General features: G+C 38.9%; 1 protein-coding gene across 1 annotated transcript; it reads right to left on the bottom strand.

The window, feature by feature from the left end:
• Positions 1 to 2286: 2286 nt before the first annotated feature.
• Positions 2287 to 4920, bottom strand: LOC107775155 (pentatricopeptide repeat-containing protein At5g04780, mitochondrial-like). Its single transcript, XM_016594843.2, has one exon. It carries the CDS (start codon positions 4702 to 4704, stop codon positions 2830 to 2832), a length of 1875 nt encoding a protein of 624 aa, XP_016450329.2. The 5' UTR covers positions 4705 to 4920; the 3' UTR covers positions 2287 to 2829.
• Positions 4921 to 25143: the final 20223 nt, after the last annotated feature.

Below are 25143 nucleotides of genomic sequence, written 5' to 3'. Positions count from 1 at the left end.
ATCTTTTTGGGCCTATTCTTTTGGGCCGCTCGTATGTCATAAAACTTGAAAAAAGAATAAATGGATTTTTGTATTTTATGATCTGATAATAATATAATATTTACAGTTAATATTTTTTGCTTGTAAAAACATAGTTCCGGAAGAAAATACATAGAGGAATTTTTTTTTTTAATAAAAAAATTCAATATAGGAGTAAGAACGAAGCATAACGATTTCAAAATTTACTGATCATATGATGTGTAGAGAATTGATTGATATATATGATGTGCAGTTGAAAATATCACATGTTTTTTTAACTTCTTTTTTGTATTTCTTTTTGTTAATACATGTTTATTAACTTCCACAAAGAGTGTGTATAGTTATGGCAGATAATTCTATTATGATTGTATGAGCGGGTGTGTTTAGTGTGTCTCAGAAAAAAAAAATTATTCACACGGTGTTTATACCAATACTATAAATACTTTGCATGTATTTTATATGATCCTTTTGTGTCTCGTGACTACCATAATTCTTTCACATTTTGTTTTAGAAGAACAAGGGAGGTTCTATAGCCCATTTATATTGTAGGAAATAATAAAAGAGAAAGCTCTCCTACTGAATCACCTTAAAAATTGGGCCTAGGGTTTATTGGACACACACTCAAGATATGTTTGGTATGACGGATGTTAGGGGCATCCCGAGGGAATTGGTATGACAGGAAGTTATTTTTCAGAAAAATAACATCCATAAGAAAGTCATTTTCTAGTGTATGGTCGATACTTCCATCAAATGGGGGAAAATTACTTCCCTCACTTAGAGGCAGAAATCATTTTCCTTACACCTGTCTAGACTTTAATCCATATAACTTGTTTCAACTAACATTTGAACATTATTATTAATCTTAAGTATCAAAAAATTACATCAGAACACTCTCCGATTTTCTATAATATGATTAATCTTTAAGATATATTTGCATTTGGAAAACATTTTCTACTTACCAACCAAACACACAAAACATTTTTCACAAAAATTATTTTCCATATTTTCCCGGAAAACAATTTCCATAGGAAATGACTTCCGTAATGCCAGACACTCTCAAAGAAAAACCAGATTTAAATACTATGGTTCGTAAGTTCATGCATTTGCTTTGTTTAAAAGTTAAGGGTCCAAACAACCTACTCTGCACCACACCGGGGTCATTCTCCCCATTTTTTACTTTTGGTTTTGTTTCATTCCTATACTGGGTATGTTGTTGTTGTTGGTTTTGTTTCATTCCTAATTTCTTTGAATATATCTGTCATTGGCTACTAACAGATATTGCAAATACTTCTACACACAATGCAACACCAAGGAATAGTAATTGCCTTTTGCAAGAAGATATCAATCAACATGCAATCTCACTACATACAACTGACATGAGAAAGTTAAGAATTTGTTATGAATTTTAACTTAACCAAACAAAATGCAGCATCTTGAGAATGAAAAGTATGTTTGACTTTACAAAGTTATGCTTTTGGAACACACAGATCCGTAAAGAAATTAAGTGTTGGTTATGCGTTTGTCTCACCGTCTAGAACCTCAGAAGGTAATTCCAGCCTTCCACTTTACCAAGCTGTATAATGCAGGTGGTCTTACACATTGGACCGACCAGTTCTTTTTCTGACTAACGCAAAATAGTAACAATAACTGAAGTTGCTTCTGTCAAACTTTAGCTATCTTTTAAGGAAAAGTTTAGTTTTTGATAATCAAAAATACTAATGATAAGAATAAGCAAGTATTTACTGCTGGTTGTTGAGTCCCCTATACGTAAAAAGAGGGGAATCCTCTTAATACAAAAATCCACCATATAAATTATAAATGAGCTGATAAAGTCTAACATGCTCCCCTCCTCATATAATTCTTTAAGTTACACTAGAGCGTCAGCAAACTTAAAAATCTAAATTCTAGAGTATGAGCAGCAGCAGTTTGGCCAAAAATATCTTTGGTTCCTCAAAAATCTAAATTCTTCAGTTGTTCATGTTTTCAGCTCTCTTCCACATCATGCAGGTCGTGTTCTGTTATACCTTTGTAACCTAACTTCACCATATCAACCTGCTACATATTTTCCTTATAAAAAAAAATATATTTGGTTAAGAATATCTTTGGTTCCTTTCTTTCCATAAAGTCCAACAAACACATGCTGGAATTGTTCTCTATATTCCTCAGCTCCTTAATAAGCTACTTTAAGCTGATGATGGGTTTTTTCCTTTTTCCCATTTATAGGAAAAGGTTCCAAGAAAGTGCTCTTACTGAAAATAAAGGTTGTGCTAAGACAAAACAACTCAAATACTTGATAAGTTATTCGGAAAAGAAAACAAAAAAGGTGTAGCTATATTTTACAATTTGGATAATCTAAGAATGAAAAAGATTCTCTCAAAGAAGAGAAAAGTAGAGAATTGTAAACTTATAAGAAAAAGGACACTCACCACACATCATTGTTGACAAGAGGAATGAGGTGTGCAGGTGCCTTCTTACCCCTGGCTGGATGCCATAAGAATCTGACCTGGTGGTGTTATAAGGTGTACCTGATGGGCTTTGCTCATCATCGTTTTGGGAAAGGCATTGCCCAGAGTCCAGCTTGTTTACATAGTTTGTGATCACATCAAATGCTCAGAGGAAAAACGGATTTTCACCAGCTTCTTATGGTAAAACTATTATGTTGAGATAGCAGATACTCCTAATGCGATATAATACCTCTGATGCTCATACATGTTCATATCTGAAAACCAGATTTTAAACTAGTTTTTCCACCATTCTGAACCAAACATTTGGTTCAGAGAAAGGATCTTAAATCCTAAGCAGTCACATCTTTCACCAAAATTCTCCACATGAACATGATCCATTAGCAAAATGATGAAAACGATTAACATCTCTGACAATTATTTCCCTCCCTGTTACTTTTGAAGCAAACTTCATAAACGAATGACAGTCCCCACAAATCCTGAGGTTCTTCATAATTCTTATAGGAGCATTTGAAGGCAAACACGTCAACCCAAATGTAAAAGCAAGCTTCTCACTATGATGCCTTAGAAGCTCATGTTTTCTGCTCTCTTCCACATCATGCAGGTCATGCTCTGTTTTACCTTTGTAACCTAATTTCTCCATACCTACCAACAACTCATCCAATCTTGAATAAACCTCTATAATGCTAGGATGATTTCTCTCCCCGACCATGAATGTGTGAACCTTGTCTTTTATCTGTATCCAACTCTTGCCTCTTTCTTTCTTCGCTTCACTGTCTTTAAGAAGCTTTCTTGTTGATGCAACATCGCCCCACCTTCTCTTGGAAGCATATATATTTGAAAGCAAGACGTGGTTCCCAGCATTATTAGGCTCGAGCTCAAACAGATGTTTAGCAGCAATTTCAGCCACCTCAACATTTCCATGGACCCTGCAAGATGCCAAGACAGAACCCCACATGGAAGGTGTTGCAGCAAAGGGCATATTTTCTATCAAATCCGTAGCTTCTTCAACCAGGCCTTTTCTACCAAGAATGTCAACCATACATGAATAATGATATACATTGGGAGATAAGTTATGCTCTTTCTTCATCTTGTCAAAATATATCCGACCCTTGTCAACCAAACCCATATGGCCACAAGCAGATAGAACCGAGACATAAGTCACTTCAGTCGGGTAGAATCCCGCTAACTGCATTTTCTCAAACAATTTCATAGCCTCTAAAGGTCGCGCATTTCTAGCAAAGCCAGAAATCATTGAATTCCATATTACAGCATTCTTCACCTCAGCGTTTGAAAACACAATATAGGCTTCATCAATACATCCACATCTTGCATATAAGTCTACAAGAGAGGAAGCCACGTAAAGATTGGCACCAAAACCAGTTTTCCGGACTATAGCATGCACCTCGTTCCCTTCTAACAAAGCAGCCAATGCAGCACAAGCAGATATAATAGAAGAAAGCGTAAACTGGTTATGCTCGACCCTCGATTTTTGTAGCCTGTGAAAAAACATTATAGCCTCCTCATATAGCTCATTTTGGACATACCCAGCAACCATTGAACTCCAAGTAACATCATTCCTCTCCGGCATGGAATCAAAAACCCGAAAAGCATCATTCATCAACCCGCATTTAGCATAAACATCAAGCAAAGCAGTAGAAACAAAAACATTTGATTCCAGTGATACCTTCAGTGCAAAAGCATGCAGTTGTTTGCTTTCGAAAACAGCAAATTTGGCAGCACAAGCACAAAGAACACCTGAAACTGTGAACCCACTAAACTGCGTCCCTTCCCTTTGCATTTGAACGAAAAGATGGAAAACTTCTTCTCCATCTTTTTTCTGGATATACGAACCCATCAAGGTGTTCCAAGAAACAAGAGTTCTATGAGGCATTTCGTCGAACATTTTACGAGCATAATCAACAAGGCCGCATTTTGAGTACATATTTATGAGCATGTTTGTTGTCAATGTATCTGCTTCATATCCAAGCTTTATGATCTGGGAATGCACACATTTTCCATTCATTGCAGCCCTTTCCTTTGCGCATTCTTGTACTGTGCGGTGCAAAAAGGGTAGAATATTTGTATCTTTGCATTTCCAAACGCTGTCGAATTCTTCTTCCTCAGCTGCTTTCTGAAGTGTAGCATCTGCGACTGAGGATAGATTTCTCCTTTGAGCATAAAAATACGAACTGAAAATCTTGCATCTTTGCAAGGCTTTCATTTCATGCCTTTACCCAAAGAGCTCAAAGCATACCTGGAGTACCAAGTACTCATACGAGGAGAAAGAATCAGACAAAATACTTCATTTCCACTAATTAAATCAAATAATTTAAGTTAGATTACTAAATAGCCATTCAAACTTGCACATACACATCTCTACTTGGCAAAAGTTGGGGTGGTCATGCTTGGTATGGTGTCACTAATTGATTCGTATTCGTATGGCGAGTGCATTACTTAAATGATCACTAAACTATTCGAAATTATCTTGTAAAGTTATTTTTCTTTCATTTGTAACAGAAAAGACATTTAACTATACCTATAGTACTCAGAAGGTCATTCAACCAAATTTCTCAAACTTTTGATTGTCGAATACTTATTTTACCCTCTAAATTATGAACTTTTATCTTCTTTCTTTTTTTTAAAAAAAACTTTTTAAATATTATAATTTTTTCTCTTTTTAATAAACATTATGAACTTGCCTATATAACAAATAAATTTTATTTAAAAATAATTAAAATATTATTTTTCTAGCATATATAATGTCGGAATAATAATATAATTGAGCGTAATTATGAAGAATATATAATGTATATTATAAAAGTAGCTTTATTTTATATAATTATTTTCTATAGTAAATGCATGGAATATATATTTTAAAATTTTATTTTCTTTCATTCTCAATTGTTTAAGTAGATTTTTGAGTTTTTGTTGTTAATATCAAAATTATTATTATGAACAAAATGGTCAAATTAACTTTCTACTAATTTTATTGTTCCAAAGTTATATATGCTTAAATACTATTTTTATTTTTTCTTATTTATAAATAAAATTTATTTATTCTAAGTTTAGTCCATAATATAAATTAAACTGAGAAAAAAATTATAATATTAAAAAGCTAAAAAAGAAAAAAGAAGATAAAAGTTGATAATTTAGAGGGTAAAATAGGTATTTGATGGTCAAAAGTTTGAGAAATCTAGTTGAGTGATATTGGCATAGTTAAGTGGCTTTGGTGTTACAAACGAAAGAAAGATGACTTTAGTAGATAATTTAGGATAGTTGAGTGACTATCTCTGTCACGACCCAAACCAATGGGTCGCGACCGGTGCCCGAGTCCTACCTGTCGAACATCCTTAAGCATACGTCTAAGATATAAACATGAATAACATCTGCTGAACTACGAGAGTAGCATACGTGAGGAAACCTGTTCAAAAGACATATATATACATACACGTGTGAAATACGTAGGGCGAGCCGACAAGGCTGCTTTAGACAACTACATATCCAAAACTGGAAGCCGACAAGGCCACATACTACCCAACTATACATTTCTGTCTATAGACCTCTAATAGAATATACAACTGTACAAGGATGGGACTGGGCCCTGTCATACCCATATATGTATACATGCATATCGTACCAAAATCAAAAGCAGCTCGGGATCAAGTGGAGCACGCCAACTCTCGCTGATCAAGGATCCTAAGAAGGGGGGTCGTCAGCTTGTCTACCTGCACCTGCGAGCATGAACGCAGGCCGCAGTAAATAGGGCTTCAGTACGAATAATGTACCGAGTATGTAAGGCATAAAAATCAGTACATAACAGACATAGATGAAACATGGAATAAGAAATTTCGCCTGTAAGTATAAATCACTTTGTAAATCCTGAAACATTTATAATGTCATGCACGTACGTATAAATGTCGTGTTATGCATGGGTATAGGTGTACATAACATCATCAAGCCTCTGAGGGTATCCCATCATATCATCTCGGCCACTGCGGGCAAAATCATCAACATATACCAGCTGATCAGGTGGTGGTGCATATATAACGCCGTAACCTTTTCCCATATCCCATATACATATAATATACGCGTATATAACGTCATCTGGTCATGGGTCAATGTATATGTATAAATGTATGAAATGCATAAGAAATACGTTAATAAGATTTCTCGGAATGTCATAAAAATCAATATGCCTTTCGGATAAACTTTATCAAATACGTATTTTTCTGAGACCCATGAACAAAAGATATACTAATAATTCACACGGGAAATCAAGAATATAGACACCCCTAGTATTTCTATGAATAGAGTCATTTATGAAAGTTGCGTATTTTGCTCGTTTCATTTGTATTATTTGGATCATGCCAAAAAGAAAGAAGGGATAGCCTTAACATACCTGAACCGATTCTCTTGACAATCCTTCTAACACACGCCAATCGCGATGAAACACGTAATAGCGAGATCGAAATAGGGAACAATTCCTATAAAATGTTCGAAGCAATAACGTTGCTGTTGTAAAATCATCTCTGTTGAAACTTTCTTCTGAAGACGTGAGTAATAACGTTGCTTATGCACAATAATGTTTGCTGAAACTCTTTCTTAAGAGAGGAGTATTAACGTTGCTATGCAAAGATAATCTTGGCTGAAATTCTCTTTTAAGAGCTTAACAATAACATTCCTATGCAAGGAAGTCTTGGCTGAAACTCTTTCTTAAGAGATTAGAAAATGATCTTGGACTAGGAATGTTATCCTTACCTTTTAGGTGGGCCCCACATTTCATTCTTAGTGTTACCTAACCTTTTCAAGCGTGCCACATTTAAATCTTTTTCAAGAGTCATAAAATGGGAAGGGGGTGCTGCCACGTTGGGGAGGGGTTAAGTCTTATCCCAAGGTTATTAATTAATTACCCACTAATTTTAATTAACTTATTAATTCTCCCATTAACCAATAATCTACATAATTAAGAATTATCTCAAATTACTTAAAATACTACTCACTTTCAATACACTTTACGTACCCTACTATCGTGGTCATGGGGTACCTTGTGTGGCATTAGTCCATAAATGCTGAGTATTGTAGCTTGGACTGTATTTTATCCCAAATCGACCACCTTCAACGAAACTCACTTTCTTTGATTCGTTTACCCTTTAACCTTCATGACACTTATTTATCGCTTGTTAGGAATAACATAAATGCTTATAACCTCCAAATAATCTCATCCCCGGGTCTACGTCGATTAACTGAAGACGAAACTTTAACGTACGAAATCGCGAGATGTAACATCCTTCCCCCCTAGAAACATTCGTCCTCGAATATTTAACTTCTCGGGATCCATATAAATTTTGGCAGAGTCGCCTTTGTAATGGTACTACTATCAATCCTTCATGTAGAGAACTCAATAATTCAATGCAGATATTGCAACAATTATCACTCACGACAATGGCTTCACACGACCAATGATAATAACTAATACAAGAATCCATACACGTACCTTAAGGTTGTGATGTCTCAGTCGGACCCTTCTCTGGGAGAGGAAATAAGTGAGGATATCTAGACTTCATGTCTTCTTCGGTTTCCTAAGTCATTTCTTCCACATAATTGTTTCTCCAAAGTACTTTCACCGAAGCTACGTCTTTAGTCCTCAATCTCTGAACATGCATGTTTAATATAGTAATGGGAGTTTCCTCATATGATAGCTGTTATGTGACCTGAACGTCGTTAACTGACACAACTCTAGAAGGATCTCCGATACATTTACAGAGCATAGACACATGAAAGACTGGATGTACAGATTCCAAGTCAGAAGGCAAGTCTAACTCATAGGTTACCTGCCCTACCTTGCGTATGATCTTATATGGTGCGATATATCGAGGGCTAAGTTTTCCTTTCTTTCTGAACCTCATAACGCCTTTCATTGGTGATACCTTTAGGAATACCCAATCGTCAACCTGAAACTCTAAGCCTCGCCGTCGATTATCCGCATAAGACTTTTGATGCCTTTGAGCTGCTAATTGTCTTTCTTGTATAAGCTTAATTTTATCGATTGTTTGTTGTACCAATTCTGGTCCTACTAACGTAGTTTCCCCAACATCTAACCACCCTATAGGCGACCTACACTTTCGTCTGTAAAGAGCCTCGTATGGAGCCATCTGAATACTGGAATGATAGCTATTATTATACGCGAACTTAATAAGCAGCAGATGATCATCCCAGCTACCCTTGAAGTCTATCACACAAGTCTGTAACATATCCTCAAGTGTCTGAATAGTACGCTCAGCCTGTCCGCTTTTCTTGATGAAATGTTGTACTAAGACTTACCTGAGTCCCCAATCCTTTTTGGAAGGACCTCCGGAAATTAGTTGTAAACTGAGCTCCTCTATTCGAGATAATAGATATAGGGACACCATGAAGTCGTACTATCTCCTTAATGTAAAGCCTTGCATAATCCTCTACGGAATATATAGTCCTAACGGGCAGAAAATAGGCTGATTTTGCAAGTCTATTAACAATTACCCATATAGAATCGAACTTATGCTGGGTACGAGGTAAGCCTACGATGAAATACATATTGATTACTTCCCACTTCCAAGTCGGAATCTTCATAGCCTGCAATAATCCACCGAGTTTTTTATGCTCAATTTTGACCTGATGACAGTTAGGGCACTGAGCAACGAACTCTGCTATACCCTTTTCATTCCGTCCCACCAATATATTTTCCTGATATTATGATACATCTTTGTTGCTCCTGGATGAATGGAATAAAGAAAATAGTGAGTTTCTCCCATGACCTGCCGACGCAACCCTGCAACATTAGGGATACATAATCGTCCTCGATATTTGAGGACCCATCTTTTGTAATCTCAAATGGTGTCTTCTCCTTCTGAGGGGTTGTATCCTTATAATGAGCTAACATAGGATCCTTGTATTGGCGAACCTTTACTTCAGTTACTAAAGAGGATGTTGCCATGTCCTGAATAGTAATTCCGGTATCACCTAAATCCAATAATCAAACTCCAAGACTGGCTAGCTGATGAATCTCATGGGCTATTCCCCTCTTCTCTGGCTGTAAATATGACAGGCTACCCATAGATCTACGGCTGAGGGTGTCGGCTACTACGTTCGCCTTTTTCGGATGGTATAAAATATCAATGTCATAGTCTTTAAGTAGATCCAACCATCTCATTTGACGCAAATTCAATTCCTTTTGCTTGAAGATATATTGAAGGCTCTTATGATCCGTATAAATATCAACATGAATGCCATACAAGTAGTGCCTCAACATCTTTAGCGCATGAATCATCGTGGCTAACTCTAAATTATGTGTCGGGTAATTCTTCTCGTGCTTTCTTAGCTGTCTAGAAGCATAAGCTACAACCTTACATAACATAACCATCAGTCCCTTTTGGGATCGTTAGAACTGGTGTTAATCTGTCCTTCAGTTCCTTATGTTATTCTAGAACATCAAGCGAGACATCACATCGTCACACCACTTTTGTCAAAGTTGCTGAAAGAGAAGAAAATCCCTCTACAAATCTCCTGTAATAACCTGCCAAACTGAGAAAGCTATGAGCCTATATCGGTGTCGTGGGTCTAGGCCAAGTCTTTACTGCCTCAATCTTTTGTGTATCAACCCGGATACCTTCACTTGAAATGACATGCCCAAGGAAAGCTACAGAACTCAACCAGAATTCACACTTAGAGAATTTTGCATACAACTTTCCTTTTTGTAGAACTCTGAGCACAGTACGCAAATGATTTGCAAGCTCAGTCTCTGAACGAGAATACAGCAATATATCATCAATAAATACAATTATGAACAGATCTAGAAAGGGTTTGAACACACGGTTCATCAAATCCATGAATACTGCTGGGGCATTAGTTAAACCAAATGACATAACACGAAACTCAAAGTGCCCGTATCTGGTCCTGAATATTGTCTTCGGAATATCTTTCTCCTTAACCCTTACCTGATAGTACCCGGACCTCAAGTCTATTTTTGAGAAATACTTGTATCTATGCACATCCGCAAGGAACCATCTTTCTTTCTCACAAATAACACAGGTGCTCCCCATGGTGATATACTAGGTCTGATAAAGCCATTTTCAAGAAAGTCATTTAGTTATTCCTTCAACTCTTTCAGCTCTGCGGGGCCCATTCTATAGGGAAGAATAGATATTGGTTGAGTATCTGGTAGTAGGTCAATAGCAAACTCAATTTCTCGCTCTGGCGGAAGACTCGGAAGCTCATCGGGAAAAAAATCAGGAAACTCATTAACGACATGGATAAATTGAATGGTTGGTGACTCTACTTTCACATCCTGAACCCGAACTAAGTGATAAATATATCCCTTTCTAATCATCTTCCTTGCCTTGAGATAGGAAATAAATCTATCTCTCGGCGACGCCGTATTATCTTTCCACTCCAAAACAAGCTCCCCTGGAAATTGAAATTGGACCATCTTTAATCTACAATCAACGTTGGCATGACAAGAAGCCAACCAATCCATACCCATAGATCGACTACGAACTACTATTATACAATCTCTATATACTCGCCTAGCTATCAGTGAGTCCCCAACGGGTGTAGACACCTCAAAAGGTTTAACCAATTCAGGTTTTATTCCAAACTTACTAGCAACCAACAGAGTGACATATGATAAGGTGGAACCTGGGTCAATCAGTGCATATACATCATATGAGGAGACTGATAATATACCTGTGACAACATCGGGTGATGATTTTTGATCTTGTCGTCCTGCTAACGTATAAATGCGGTTCTAAGGACCTTTCGAGCTTGATGCTCCGCCTCTGCCTCTACACGACCCATTGGTGCTTGTGAACCTTGCCCAAGGGGGCTTACTAATGATGACGAACTAGCTACAGATCCCGCTGGCTGAGCTATGCTTGCATCACCTCTCGTCGGACAATCCCTCATAACGTGGCCTGGATAACCACAAGTATAACAAACACCCAATCCCATACGGCACTGCCCGATATGCTGCTTACCACACTGAGCACATCGCGACAAGGGCAGCCTTATCTACTTGACTCACCCCTATACTAAGAACTTGAGGCCCTGGAATTCTGACCAGGCCCTGAATATGTGGAACGATCAAATCTTTTACCGGCAAATTGAGGGGGTGCGCTAGCAGATGACTGGGCTGTATACCTTGGGTATTGTTGTCTCTGACCACCTCGAAACTCACCAGAAGGACTCGAAGACCTCGCTCTCTTATTATGGGCCCTATCATGCTCACGATCTGCCATTTGCTTCTGCTTATGCTCCTCTGCACCCTGAGCGTATGCCTGGATACGAGAAATATCCATGTCTTCCTGAAGTGAGACCGACATACAATCGTTAAGCAGGTGCGGCTCCAACCCCATCACGAACCGGTGAACTCGATCCTCCATCTTAGATACAATAGTGGGAGCATACCTAGCCAACGAGTCAAACTGAACACTGTACTCCCGAACACTCATGTTACCCTGCTGAAGGGTCAAGAACTTTTCAACTCTGGCCCGTTTGAGATCTGGTGGAAAATAATGACGAAGAAAAGCCTTTGTAAACTCCTGCCATACTGCTGGAGGGCATCCTCACCTCTGGACAACTCCTAAGACTCGTACCAATTAACTGCAATATCCTGAAGTCTATAGGAAGCTAGCTCAACTGACTCAGTCGCAGTGGACTTCATTACCCTCAAAGTCCTCTGCATTCTATCGATAAATACTCGAGGGTCTTCGTTCGTATCTGCTCCAGTGAATACCAGAGGGTCCAAATAAATGAAATCACGAACCCTCGCACTGACGGACATATCTGCATGACCAATACCTATATCCTGATGGCGAGCCTGTGCGGCTACTAATCGAGGTAATAGCTGAATAACATCACTCATCTCCTCACCCGGTGCATTTGGCTGAAGAGCTGGACGTACATGGGCGGGCGCTGGTGCCCCTCGGAGCTCTTCTGGAGAGGGCGGGGTATGTGAAGTCTGAGATGGAATTTCACTATGAGACTCCCCCCGAGCCCTGGTAACTCGTGGCGCTCGACTAGTAGTCTCACCAACCACGGATTTGCCCTTCTGGGCGGCTGTAGTCTTTGGAGGCATTGCTGAAAACGTAATATATCGTTAGGAACATGAATTCTTATATCGCACGATCTAAGATAAGAAGGGAGGATAACATCCTATATGTCCTGTAGCCTTCTGTCTATAACTGTGGTGCACAACACACCCATAAACAAGACTCTACTAGACACGGTCTGTAGACAACCCTAGGACAAAACTGCTCTGATACCACTTTTGTCACAACCCAAACCGATGGGCCGTGACGGGTGCCCGAGTCCTACCTGTCGAACATCCTTAAGCATACGTCTAAGATATAAATATGAATAACATCTGCTGAACTATGAGAGTAGCATATGTGAGGAAACCTGTTCAAAAGACATATATAGACATACATGTGTGAAATACGTAGGGCGAGCCGACAAGGCTGCTATAGACAACTACATATCCAAAACTGGAAGCCAACAAGGCCACATACTACCCAACTATACATGATTGTCTACAAACCTCTAATACAATATACAACTGTACAAGGACGGGACTGGGCCCTGTCATACCCATATATGTATACAAGCATAGCGTACCAAAATTAAAAGCAGCTCCGGATCAAGTGGAGCACGCCAACTCTCGCTGATCAAGGATCCTACGAAGGGGGACCGTCAGCTTGTCAACCTGTACCTACGGGCATGAAACACAGGCCCCAGAAAATAGGGCGTCAGTACGAATAATGTACTGAGTACGTAAGGCATAAAAATCAGTACATAACAGACATAGATGAAACATGGAATAAGGAATTCCGTCTGTAAGTCTAAATCACTTTGTAAATCTTGAAACATTTATAATGTCATGCACGTACGTATAAATGTCGTGCCATGCATGGGTATAGGTGTACATAACATCATCAAGCTTCTGAGGGCACCCCATCATATCATCTCGGCCAATGTGGGTAAAATCATCAACATATGCTAGCTGATTAGGTGGTGGTGCGTATATAACGCCGTAACCTTTTTCCATATCCCATATACATATAATATACACGTATATAAGGTCATCTGGTCATGGGTCAATGTACATGTATAAATGTATGAAATACATTAGAAATACGTTGATAAGATTTCTTGGAATGTCATAAAAATCAATATGCCTTTCGGATAAACTTTATCAAATACGTATTTTTCTGAGACCCATGAACATAAGACATAATAATAATTTACATGGGGAATCAAGAATATAGACACCCCTAGTATTTCTATGAATAGAGTGATTTATGAAAGTTGCGTATTTTGCTCATTTCATTTGTATTATTTGGATCATGCCAAAGAGAAAGAAGGGATATCCTTAACATACCTGAACCGATTCTCTTGACAATTATGCATTATGATAAGAATTTTTAGTTAGCTATAGACTGCATTTCGCATTTTGCTATCTTTTGGTATATGTTTTGTTGTTGCTATAATGAGAACAAATAGATGTTTTGTTATCTCATTTTATGACTGTTTATTATGTCTGTTTCTTTTAGGTCAATGAGACCAAATATGTGCTTTAATACAGTTTATGCAGCTGATATATTAAGTCTTTTGTGTGTCTATTGTTGATTGCCAAGTTTTAGGCATACAAAGAAACAAGCAGAATACACCTACAACACTTCACAATGTAAAAATAATACTTCATTAGAAACAACACTTGATTACATTCCGTTGAAAGGTTCATAATTTAGACATTATTTTAAGTTTATGACTTAACCCCTCGGTATCAATTTATATGAGTAGAGTTCGACTGATATGGGGTTTAAAAAAAGACTTTTAAAACTCATGATCTTAAAGATGTTATGGCATATCTGGTGTCATAGTCATTAAAAATAAAATTAAAAATTTGAAGTTAAGTTGATTTCAAATGTAAAAAGATGTCACTTTTTTTAAAAAATGAACCAATAAAAAATACGATACAAAATATAAAATGAAAGATATAAAATTATAATTAATTGATAAACGTGTATGTACATATTAATTTGGTTTCCGCGCAAATTGAATGATACTCATTCCATTGTAGCTTTTCATAATTTGTCGAATAATTCATTTTTTTCCTTTTAACTTGGAAATTTGGTTTCAAACTTCGGTTTTGGTTTAATCATAGGGGCAATTTTTAGGGGAAGTGCATAATTAGCCACTAATTAGAGATGTCTTTATTCTTTAGCCACTGTTTAAAATATATTTACTCTTTAGCCAGTGCTTAATAAATTTGTACCCGTCCGGATGAAAATACCCTTGTGCTAGACGGGCATGCTATGTAAATATTAAGGACATGGTGTCCTTAACTTTATGAATGTTGTGTAAATATTAAGGATAACGTGTCATGTATTTGCATATTCCGTTGTTAAACTTTAGGACATCATGTCCTTAATTTTATATGTGTAGTGTAAATATTAAGGACATGACGTCCTTAATTTCATATGTGCAGTGTTAATGTTAAGGACATAATGTCCTTAACTTATATTTACACCTTCCGTTGTTAAACTTTAGGACCTAATGTTCTTAACTTCATATATACAATGTAAATGTTAAGGACATGGTGTCCTTAACTTCATGTGTGCAGTGTAAATATTAAGGACATAGTGTCCTTAACTTTATGAGTGTTGTGTAAATATTAAGGACATGGTGTCCTTAACTTCATGAATGTTATGTAAATATTAAGGACAAAGTGTCATGTATTTGCATATTCCGTTGTTAAACTTTAGGACATCATGCCCTTAATTTCATATGTGCAGTGTAAATATTAAGGACATGTCGTCCTTAACTTCATGTGTGCAGTGTAAATGTTAAGGACACCATGTCCTTAATATTTACACAACACTCATGAAGAAAGGGTAAAAACGTCTTTTCGTATAAATTTTAATAGAGTGGTGGCTATTTTTGCTCATCATTAAAAATATTGGATAAAAACTAAATACCATGTTAAAAAGTGGCTATCCTACTCCATTTCTACCAATTTTTATAGGGGGAAAAGTGCAAGAACAGCCCATTCGGGGCCCCCATTTAGCGCATTGTTGCAGTGTATAAATTGCAAGTTTAGCCATTTTCGAACCAACTTATGATATACCCAACTCAAGTTGCAAAAATCTATATATGAAGTTAAAACCTTCACTGAAGTTTGATATATTGCTTGTGCAAGAAACTTTAGGCAATAAGGAAGTAAGAAGAAGAAGAAAAAGAAGAAGGTGAAAAAGTAGTTTTTTTTAAAATTGTTTTGCTTACACTAGCTATCAGTTAAATATTCCGCAAACACTAATTAAAGGTTAACGAGAACGTACAAATAGGCTGTCCCATGATTTTTTTGTCAATTTTAATATATCATGCCTCACTTTGATAAGAACTGTAATAAATATTTGAAATTTTATAGTGCTTTTGAAATTGTAAGATTTACATTGTTCGGAGAATCATTACGGAACGGATGATTTAAGGTAAGCTGTTTTGACTTCAATCTATGAGTTGAAGGTTTAAATCACGTTAGACGTAAGAATTGGTGGGAAAGAAAATACTACAAATATTTCCACATAAATACTGAATTATAAATTATGTTTCCGAAGCGTTTAAGTAAAAATTTAAAATTTACAAACAATTTCCTTCATCCACCATAATTTTAAAGTACATAAAGAAATTGTGTGGTTAAAGCTTTTTAAAGTTATTAAGGGAACATTTACTTTTAAATCAGAAGGTTTAAAACATGGCATGATGTATAAGCAAACGAGATCTTTGCATAAATAGCCATCCAAATTGACTATTTACTTTTCCTAACAGATATATATGTAAATTATGCAGTAATTATATATGATTATATGTGTACTATATAAATTCTTCTAAATAAATTTCATTTGAGCAGGCTGCCCCGTTTAATCGACACCCACTTTTTTTAAAGGTGTACAGGCTGATCAATTGCAGCGTTCTCTCTCTCCATTCTTTTGCCCTAGCCTCGTCAAACGCCATTTATTCCCTTTCTTCTTTCATTCTTCGACGAAGCCATTTCTTAAGGATCCAGCATGGTTTCGTCAAATTAAAAATCAACTTAAGCAAATCTCATCAGTTCTTAAAATAAAGACTCGGCAAAGTTTTTGAAAAGGTTTCTCTTTTGGAGATTTTTTAAGAACTACATTCTGTGGCGACTGTTTTAAGAGTTTTGTGAAGGTTTATGACTGATTTAAAGTGTAAAACATGAGAGGAAGAGGAATCTCGATTCTGAAGTTGCACTTTAAAATTATAAGAACTTCATATAATGATTCTGAAGCTGTACTTTGAAGTGATAAGAACTTCAGATTTGATTATGATGTTATATTTTGAAACGATTAAAACTTCATATCTGATTCTGAACTCTAAATTTGTAACTTCAGATGTAAATTCAGAAGTGATCACACACAAATTCTGAAGGAAGAATTAACCCAAATAGTCGCTTACATAATCTCTTAAACTAAAAATAGTTAATGAATGTATAAAATATATATAATATATGTATACCGCATAGAAAAAGTAAATATTGAATCTGCCCAGCTATTTGTCCCAGTCCGAAGTGTGTTCTGAAGTGGGTAATTGCAACAAGAAAATTCAACTTCGGGTACAACTTAAACAGTGGCATCATTTTTACCTTCTTATATACTATTTGAAACTTTATTACCATCCCTACTCAAGTTTTAATTTAATTACATAGGCATATATAATTTACCAAGTATATACATTTTAGGAATTTAATGAGAATCAATTAAGTCCTATAATCTCGCTAACATACATAACCCACTCCCCCCATGTTTCTCTGTCCATACACCCCACTAGGGCTATGCATAATTTGGTAAATACCGAAATCGAAAATTTTGGTATTTGGTATTCAATATGGTATTTGGTTTAAGTTTTTTTTAAAAAAAATTTGGTATTAGGTATGGTATTTGGTATTTTAAAATAAAATACCGAAATACCGATACCGTACCGAAATATATATTATATTACATAATACACATATTATTAATTATAAAATAAATATAAAAAATCTAAAATTTTACTTTCGTTTATTCTCCAAGGTCATCAATTAACTCTAATCAAGTAACAAGACATTTCTATTGATCAAATTTATTCCTCTATGTACAGTTTTGTCTCTCTAGGTTGATATTTGCTTGTTTTGGACAAAAATTTTGTCAAGAAATATTTTTAGCTTTGTACTTTTGAGTACTTTAATTAAGAATATTACAGTGTATGACTCTATGCACTAATTAATATTCAAACCGAATAAACCGAAGTTACCGAACTTAACAAACCGAAACCGAAAGGAGAAAAATCGAACCATACCGAATTTAATTAGGTACAATATTGGTATAGCTGTCACGACCCAAACTAACCCCTGTCGTGATGGCGCCTATCGTGAAACCAGGCAAGCCGACTCATTTCCAAAACAAACCGATATTTTCATTTCAAAGATAATTTCAATATTATTTAACATAAAAACCTTCGTAAAGGAGTTTCAATCAAATTAAAAGTGCGGAAGGAAAAGCCCGACATCGGAGTGTCACTAATCATGAGCATCTAATACAAACTGTCTAATAATATCAAGGCTAACTCAGCCTGAAAAATAACTAAATACAACTAGAGGAAGATAAGAGGGAGAAAAGAAGGGGTTGCGATCGCCAAATAGCTACCTTGCTATCTCCAAAAAAATCTGCAACCAGAACAATTAATAACCGCTACCGTGTCTAGCTGCACCTGAATCTGCACACAAGGTGCAGGGAGTAACGTGAGTACGCCAAGTCAGTAAGTAACAACAATAAATAAAGACTGAGCAGTAGTGACGAGAAATAAAGCATATAACATTCATATCAAAAAATCTCAGTAAAATATCACATGTTTTTTTTAAAAAAATTAGGGTTTGAATCAAAATATCTCGTTTAACCTAGTTCCAGTAAAAATCATTTAAAGATATTTTTCAACAGTTTTCAGACAGAGAAAAAATGCAAAGGTGAGCAAAAATGATAAAATCATAAACAGCCCCTCGGGCAAAACATCACTCACATACAGCCCCTCGGGCAAACCTCACAGTCACTCGTGCCACTTGGGCATACCTCACAATCATTCTTGCCACTCGAACATGCCTCACAATCACTCATACCTCCCAGTCACTCAGCACTCGGCACTCGCATTAAGTAGGTACCTGCGCTCACTGGGGGTGTGTATAGATTCCGGAGGGGCTCCTTCAGCCCAAACGCTATAATCTGCACGGACAACTCACGTGCTGCACGGACAACTCACGTGCTGCACGGACAACTCACGTGCTATAATAATAAAGTATGTTGTAGGCGGGCAGCCCCGATCCACACTCATCCTCACAATCAGGCCCTCGGTCGATATCAAACATGCTGCGGCGTGCAGCCCTATACCATAAATATCCTCACAAATCAGGCCCTCGGCCTCACTCAGTAATAAATCTCTCAAGCCACTCGGGCATTTCACTAAAATAGGGCATTCGGCCCAAAATATTTATATGCATCAAAATAGAGTCATAAAACTGAGTTATGTGTTAAACAAGTATAAACATGACTGAGTATAAATTTTCAATCGATAACAATGAGAGGATAGTAATAAAAGGCCCCTAAGGGTCCACACAGCACTGGCACAAGGCCCAAACATGACATTCAGCCCAATTTACAGAAACTCTTTCTAAAACATATAAATATCATATAGTTTCAACAAAATATATAATTTTACAGTTGCTACGGGACGGACCAAGTCACCAATCCCCAACGGTGCACGCCCACACGTCCGTCACCTAGCATGTGCGTCACCTCAAAGTAGTAAAATGATAAGAAATCTGGGGTTTCATACCCTCAAAAATAGATTTACAATCGTTACTTACTTCAAGCCGTGAAATTCTTATTCTGCAATATCCTTTCCGGGTGAATTGGTCTCTAAATGCCTCGAATCTGGTCATAAATAATTCGTTTCAGTCAATAAAATTTATTTGAATTAATTCCATAAGAAAATAATGATTTTCCATAAAAATCCAAAAATTAGCTGAAAAATCGCCATGGGCCCACGTCTCGGAACTTGACAAAAGTTACAAAATCCGGAAGCCCATTCAACCACGAGTCTAACCATGCCAATTTTACCAAAATTCGACCCCAACTCGACCCTAAAATCTTCAATTTAAACCAAGAGGGTTTTCAAATTTTCCCAACTAAATTCACCAATTAAATGATAAAAACAACCATGGATTCTGGTAATTTAATCAATATTGAGTTAAGAACACTTACCTCGTTGTTTCCTCTGAAAATCACCCTAAAATCGCCTCAATCATAGCTCTAAATCGTCAAAAACTGAAAATGGAACTTAAACTCATTGCCCATACTTTTCTTCTTCGCGAACGCGGTCAGTGCCTCGCGTTCGCGAAGCCTAAAATAGCTCCCGTCCAAATTCCTCCTTCGCGAACGCGACATCACCCTCGAGTTGGCGAAGCATAAAATGCCTCTGCCTCAATGCCTTCTACGCGAACGCGTTCAACCCATCGCGAACGCGAAGCTTCGTTCCCCCTCACTACGCAAACGCGACACCCCCTACGCGAACGCGTAGACCAATTGCCTGGTGTCCTCGGCTGCTTCCTCTCTTCTTCGCGAACGCGTAGCACCTCTCGCGTTCGCGATGCACACCCAGTCCACCCTTCGCGAATGCGTTATTCTCTTCGCGAACGCGAAGAGCAAATATTGCCAGCCTTTCAGTTCCTCTCCGCGAACGCGAAGCTCCACTCGCGAATGCGATGAAGGAAACCAGATGGTGCATCAGAAAAATTCCAGCAGAGTTCCAAGTTCATAATCCAACCCTTTAACCATCCGAAACTCATCCGAACCCCTCGGGACCTCAACCAAATATACCAACAAGTCCTAAAACATCATACTGACTTAGTCGAACCCTCAAATCACTTCAAACAACGCTAAAACCATGAATTACACCCCAATTCAAGCCTAATGAACTTTGAAATTTCTAATTTCTACAAACGACTCCGGAACCTATCAAATCACGTCCGATTGACCTCAAATTTTGCACATAAGTCATAAATGACATAACAGAGGTATTCCAATTTTCAGAATCGGATTCCGACCCCAATATCAAAAAGTCAACCCCCCAGTCAAACTTCTCAAAAATTAAACTTTCGGTATTTCATGCTTAATTCCTCTACGGACCTCCAAATAATATTCTGAACACGCTACTAAGCCCAAAATCACCATACGGAGCTACTGGAATTATCAGAATTCGAATCCGAGGTTGTTAACACATAGGTCCATATCCGGTCCACTTTTCTAACTTAATTTTTCAAATATGAGACTAAGTGTCTCATTTCACTCCGAGTTCCTTCCGGACCCGAACCAACTAACCCGATATAACATAATATAGATGAATAACACAAAAAGAAGTAGAAATGGAGAAAATTAGGCTATAACTCTCGAAACGACCGGCTGGGTCGTTACATCCTCCCCCTCTTAAACATCTGTTCGTCCTCGAACAGGTCTAGAAACATGCCTGGAGTCTCGAATAGGCGTGGATATCTGCTCTGCATCTCCTGCTCAGTCTCCCAGGTGGCCTCCTCCACAGGCTGACCTCTCCATTGCACCTTCACTGAAGCTATATCCTTTGACCTCAACCTTCGAACATGCTAATCCAAAATAGCCACCAACTCCACATCATAAGTTATATCATCCTCCAACTGAACCGTGCTGAAATCCCAAACATGGGACAGATCTCCAATATACTTCCCGAGCATGGAAACATGAAACACTGGATGCACACTCGATAAGCTAGGTGGCAAGGCAAGCTTATAAGCCGCCTCCCCAATCCTCTGAAGCACCTCAAAAGGCCCAATGAACTGGGGGCTCAACTTGCCCCTCTTCCCAAACCTCATAACACCCTTCATGGGTGATACCTTCAGCAAAACCTTCTCCCCAACCATAAAAGACACATCACAGACCTTCCTATCCGTGTAGCTCTTCTGCTTAGACTGCGCCGTGCGAAGTCGCTCCTGAATCAATTTCACCTTATCTAATGCATCCTGGACCAAGTATGTACCTAAGAGCCTAGCCTCACCCGGCTCAGACTATCCAATTGGAGATCTACACCTCCTCCCATATAAAGCCTCGTACGGAGCCATCTGAATACTCGACTGATAACTATTGTTATATGCAAACTCCGTGAGTGGCAGAAACTGGTCCTATGAACCCCCAAAGTCAATGACACAAGCACGTAACATGTCTTCCAATATCTGAATAGTTCGCTCGGACTACCCGTCCGTCTGAGGATGAAAAGCTGTGCTCAACTCAACCTGAATACCCAACTCTCGCTGCACGGCCCTCCAAAACTGCAATGTGAACTGAGTACCCCTATCTGAAATGATAGAAACTGGGACACCATGCATACGAACGATCTCTCGGATGTAAATATCAGCCAACCGCTCTGAAGAGTAAGTAGTACTAACTGGAATGAAGTGCGCGGACTTGGTCAGCCGATCCACAATAACCCAAATAGCATCGAACTTCCTCGAAGTCCGTGGGAGCCCAACTACAAAGTCCATGGTGATCCGCTCACACTTCCACTCTGGGATCTCTAATCTCTAAAGCAAGCCACCCATTCTTTGATGCTCATACTTAACCTGCTGACAATTGAGACACCGAGCCACAAACCCAACTATATCCTTCTTCATCCGCCTCCACCAATAGTGCTGCCTCAAATCCTGGTACATCTTCGTGGCACCCAGATGGATGGAAAATCGCGAGTTTTGGGCCTCCTCAAGAATCAACTCTCGAAGCCCATCTACATTAGGCACACATATCCGGCCCTGCATTCTCAGCACGTCGTCATCACCAATAGTCACATCCCTAGCATCACCTCTCCGAACCCTATCCTGAAGAACGAGCAAGTGTGGGTCATCATACTGATGCTCCCTGATACAGTCATAAAGAGAAGACTTGGAGACCACACAAGCCAATACCCGATTAGGCTCCGAAATATCTAATCTGACAAGCTGGCCCGCTAAGGCCTGAACATCCAATGCCAAAGGTCTCTCTGCTGCTGGAAGATATGCTAAACTCCCCAAACTCTCTGCCCGATGACTCAAAGCATCAACCACCATATTGGCCTTCCCCGGATGGTACAAAATAGTGATATCATAGTCCTTAAGAAGCTCCAACCATCTCCGCTGACGCAAATTAAGATCCTTCTGCTTTAACAGATACTGCAGACTCCAGTGATCAGTATAGATCTCACAATGAACCCCATACAAATAATGACGTCAAATCTTCAAGGCGTGAACAATGGCTGCTAACTCAAGATCATGGATAGGATAGTTCTTCTCATGGGTCTTCAACTGGCGCGAGGCATAGGCAATCACCCTACCCTCTTGCATCAAAACACAACCAATGTCTATCCTCGAGGCATCACAATACATGGTGTAAGAACCTGAAGCTGATGGCAGAACTAACACTGGAGCTGTGGTCAAAGTAGTCTTGAGCTTCTGAAAGCTCTCCTCACACTCATCCGACCACCTGAATGGAGCACCCTTTTGGGTCAATTTGGTCAAGGGCGATGCAATAGATGAAAATCCCTCCACAAAGCGACGGTAATAACCCGCCAAACCAAGAAAGTTCCTAATCTCCGTGGCTGAGGATGGTCTGGGTTAACTCTGCACCGCCTCTATCTTCTTCGGATCCACCTGAATACCCTCACTGGACACCACGTGCCCCAAGAATGCTACTGAACTGAGCCAAAACTCACATTTGGAGAACTTTGCATAAAGCTTCTCCTCCTTCAATATTTGTAATACAATCTTCAAATGCTGAGTGTGCTCCTCCTGGCTACGAGAGTACACCAGGATGTCATCAATGAATACAACAATGAATGAGTCCAAATAAGACTAGAATACACTATTCATCAAATGCATGAACGCTGCTGGGGTATTGGTCAGCCCAAAAGATATCACCAAGAACTCATAATGGCCATATCGAGTCCTGAAAGTTGTCTTAAGAATATCTGAATCCCGAATCTTCAGCTGGTGATAACCGGACCTCAAATCAATCTTGGAGAACACCCTCGCTCCCTGAAGCTGGTCGAATAAATCATCAATACGAGGCAAAGGATACTTGTTCTTGACTGTGACCTTGTTCAACTGCCTATAATCAATACACATTCTCATGGAACCATCTTTTTTTTTCACAAATAGAACCGGTGCACCCCAAGGTGACACACTAGGCCGAATAAACCCCTTATCAAGGAGTTCCTAAAGCTGTTCTTTCAATTCCTTCAACTCTGTCGGTGCCATAAGATACGGTGGAATAGAAATGGGCTGAGTGCCCGGCACCAAATTAATACCAAAGTCAATATCCCTGTCTGGCGGCATGCCCGACAGGTCTGCAGGAAACACATCCGGAAAATCACGTACCACCGGAACAGAATCAATGACAGGAGTCTCTGCACTAACATCCCTCACAAAATCCAAATAAGATAGGCAACCTTTCTCAACCATGCGTTGAGCCTTCAAATATGAAATCACCCTACTTGGTACATAATCTACAGAACCACTCCACTCAACCCTCGGAATTCCCGGCATAGTCAACGTCACCGTCTTAGCGTGACAATCTAGAACAGCATGACATGGAAATAACCAATCCATACCCAATATCACGTCAAAGTCGACCATACTGAGCAGCAAAAGGTCAACTTGGGTCTCCAGACCCCCAATAGTCACCACACATGACCGATATACGCGGTCCACAATAATAGTATCGCCCACAGGAGTAGATACATGAACAGAAGAAACTAGAGACTCATGGGGCATATCCAGAAAATGAATGAAATACGAGGAAACATATGAATACGTGGAACTAGGGTCAAATAATACCGAGGCATCTCGGTGACAAACTGAGACAATACCTATAATCACAGTATCTGAAGCAATAGCGTCTGGTCTGGCAGGGAGAGCATAGAAACGGGCCTGACCAGCCCCTGATCTGCCTTCCCCTCTAAGGCTACCCCTAGCTGACTGACCTCCACCCCGAGCTGACTAGGCGGGTTGTGAGGTAACTGGTGCTGTAGTCGGAGGCTGACTCCTCTGCTGAGATAGACCTCCATGACGACGAGGACACTGCCTCCACATATGCCCAAGCTCCCCACACTCAAAACAACTCCCTGGTGCTGGCGGCGGAAACTGAAGGGAACCCCTAGCACCGAGATGATAGGTAGAAGAATCTGGCATGGAAGATCCCTAAACAGGTGGAGAATGGGACGGACTCTGAGCTGGAAGGGCATAAGTGATGAGTGGCCCTAATGAGAACTGTGAGAACCATGGCCAGATGATGCACCACAGTGAAATGGCCGAGCTGACTGAGCCTGTCTGAAATGACGACCTCTACCGTGCTGGAACTGACCCCCAAAAGGAGCACTGCTGAATCTACCCTGACCACGAGGCCTCTTGGCCTCCCTCTCAACCCTCTCCTGACCTTGAACCATCTCAATCTGCCGAGAAATGTCGACAACCTCATCAAAGGTAGCACCCGAAAGCCGTTCCCTGGTCATGAGCAACTGTAGCTAA

Source organism: Nicotiana tabacum, chromosome 13 (genome assembly GCF_000715075.1).
Source record: "Nicotiana tabacum cultivar K326 chromosome 13, ASM71507v2, whole genome shotgun sequence".
In the NCBI taxonomy this organism is placed as follows: Eukaryota; Viridiplantae; Streptophyta; class Magnoliopsida; order Solanales; family Solanaceae; genus Nicotiana; species Nicotiana tabacum.
The sequence above is the reverse complement of the archived record's forward strand: the minus strand, read 5'-3'. Positions and strand labels throughout refer to the sequence as shown.

Coding starts and splice junctions, on each gene's coding strand:
- LOC107775155 (XM_016594843.2), bottom strand. CDS start 4,704: ATGAAAGCCTTGCAAAGATGCAAGATTTTCAGTTCGTATTTTTATGCT.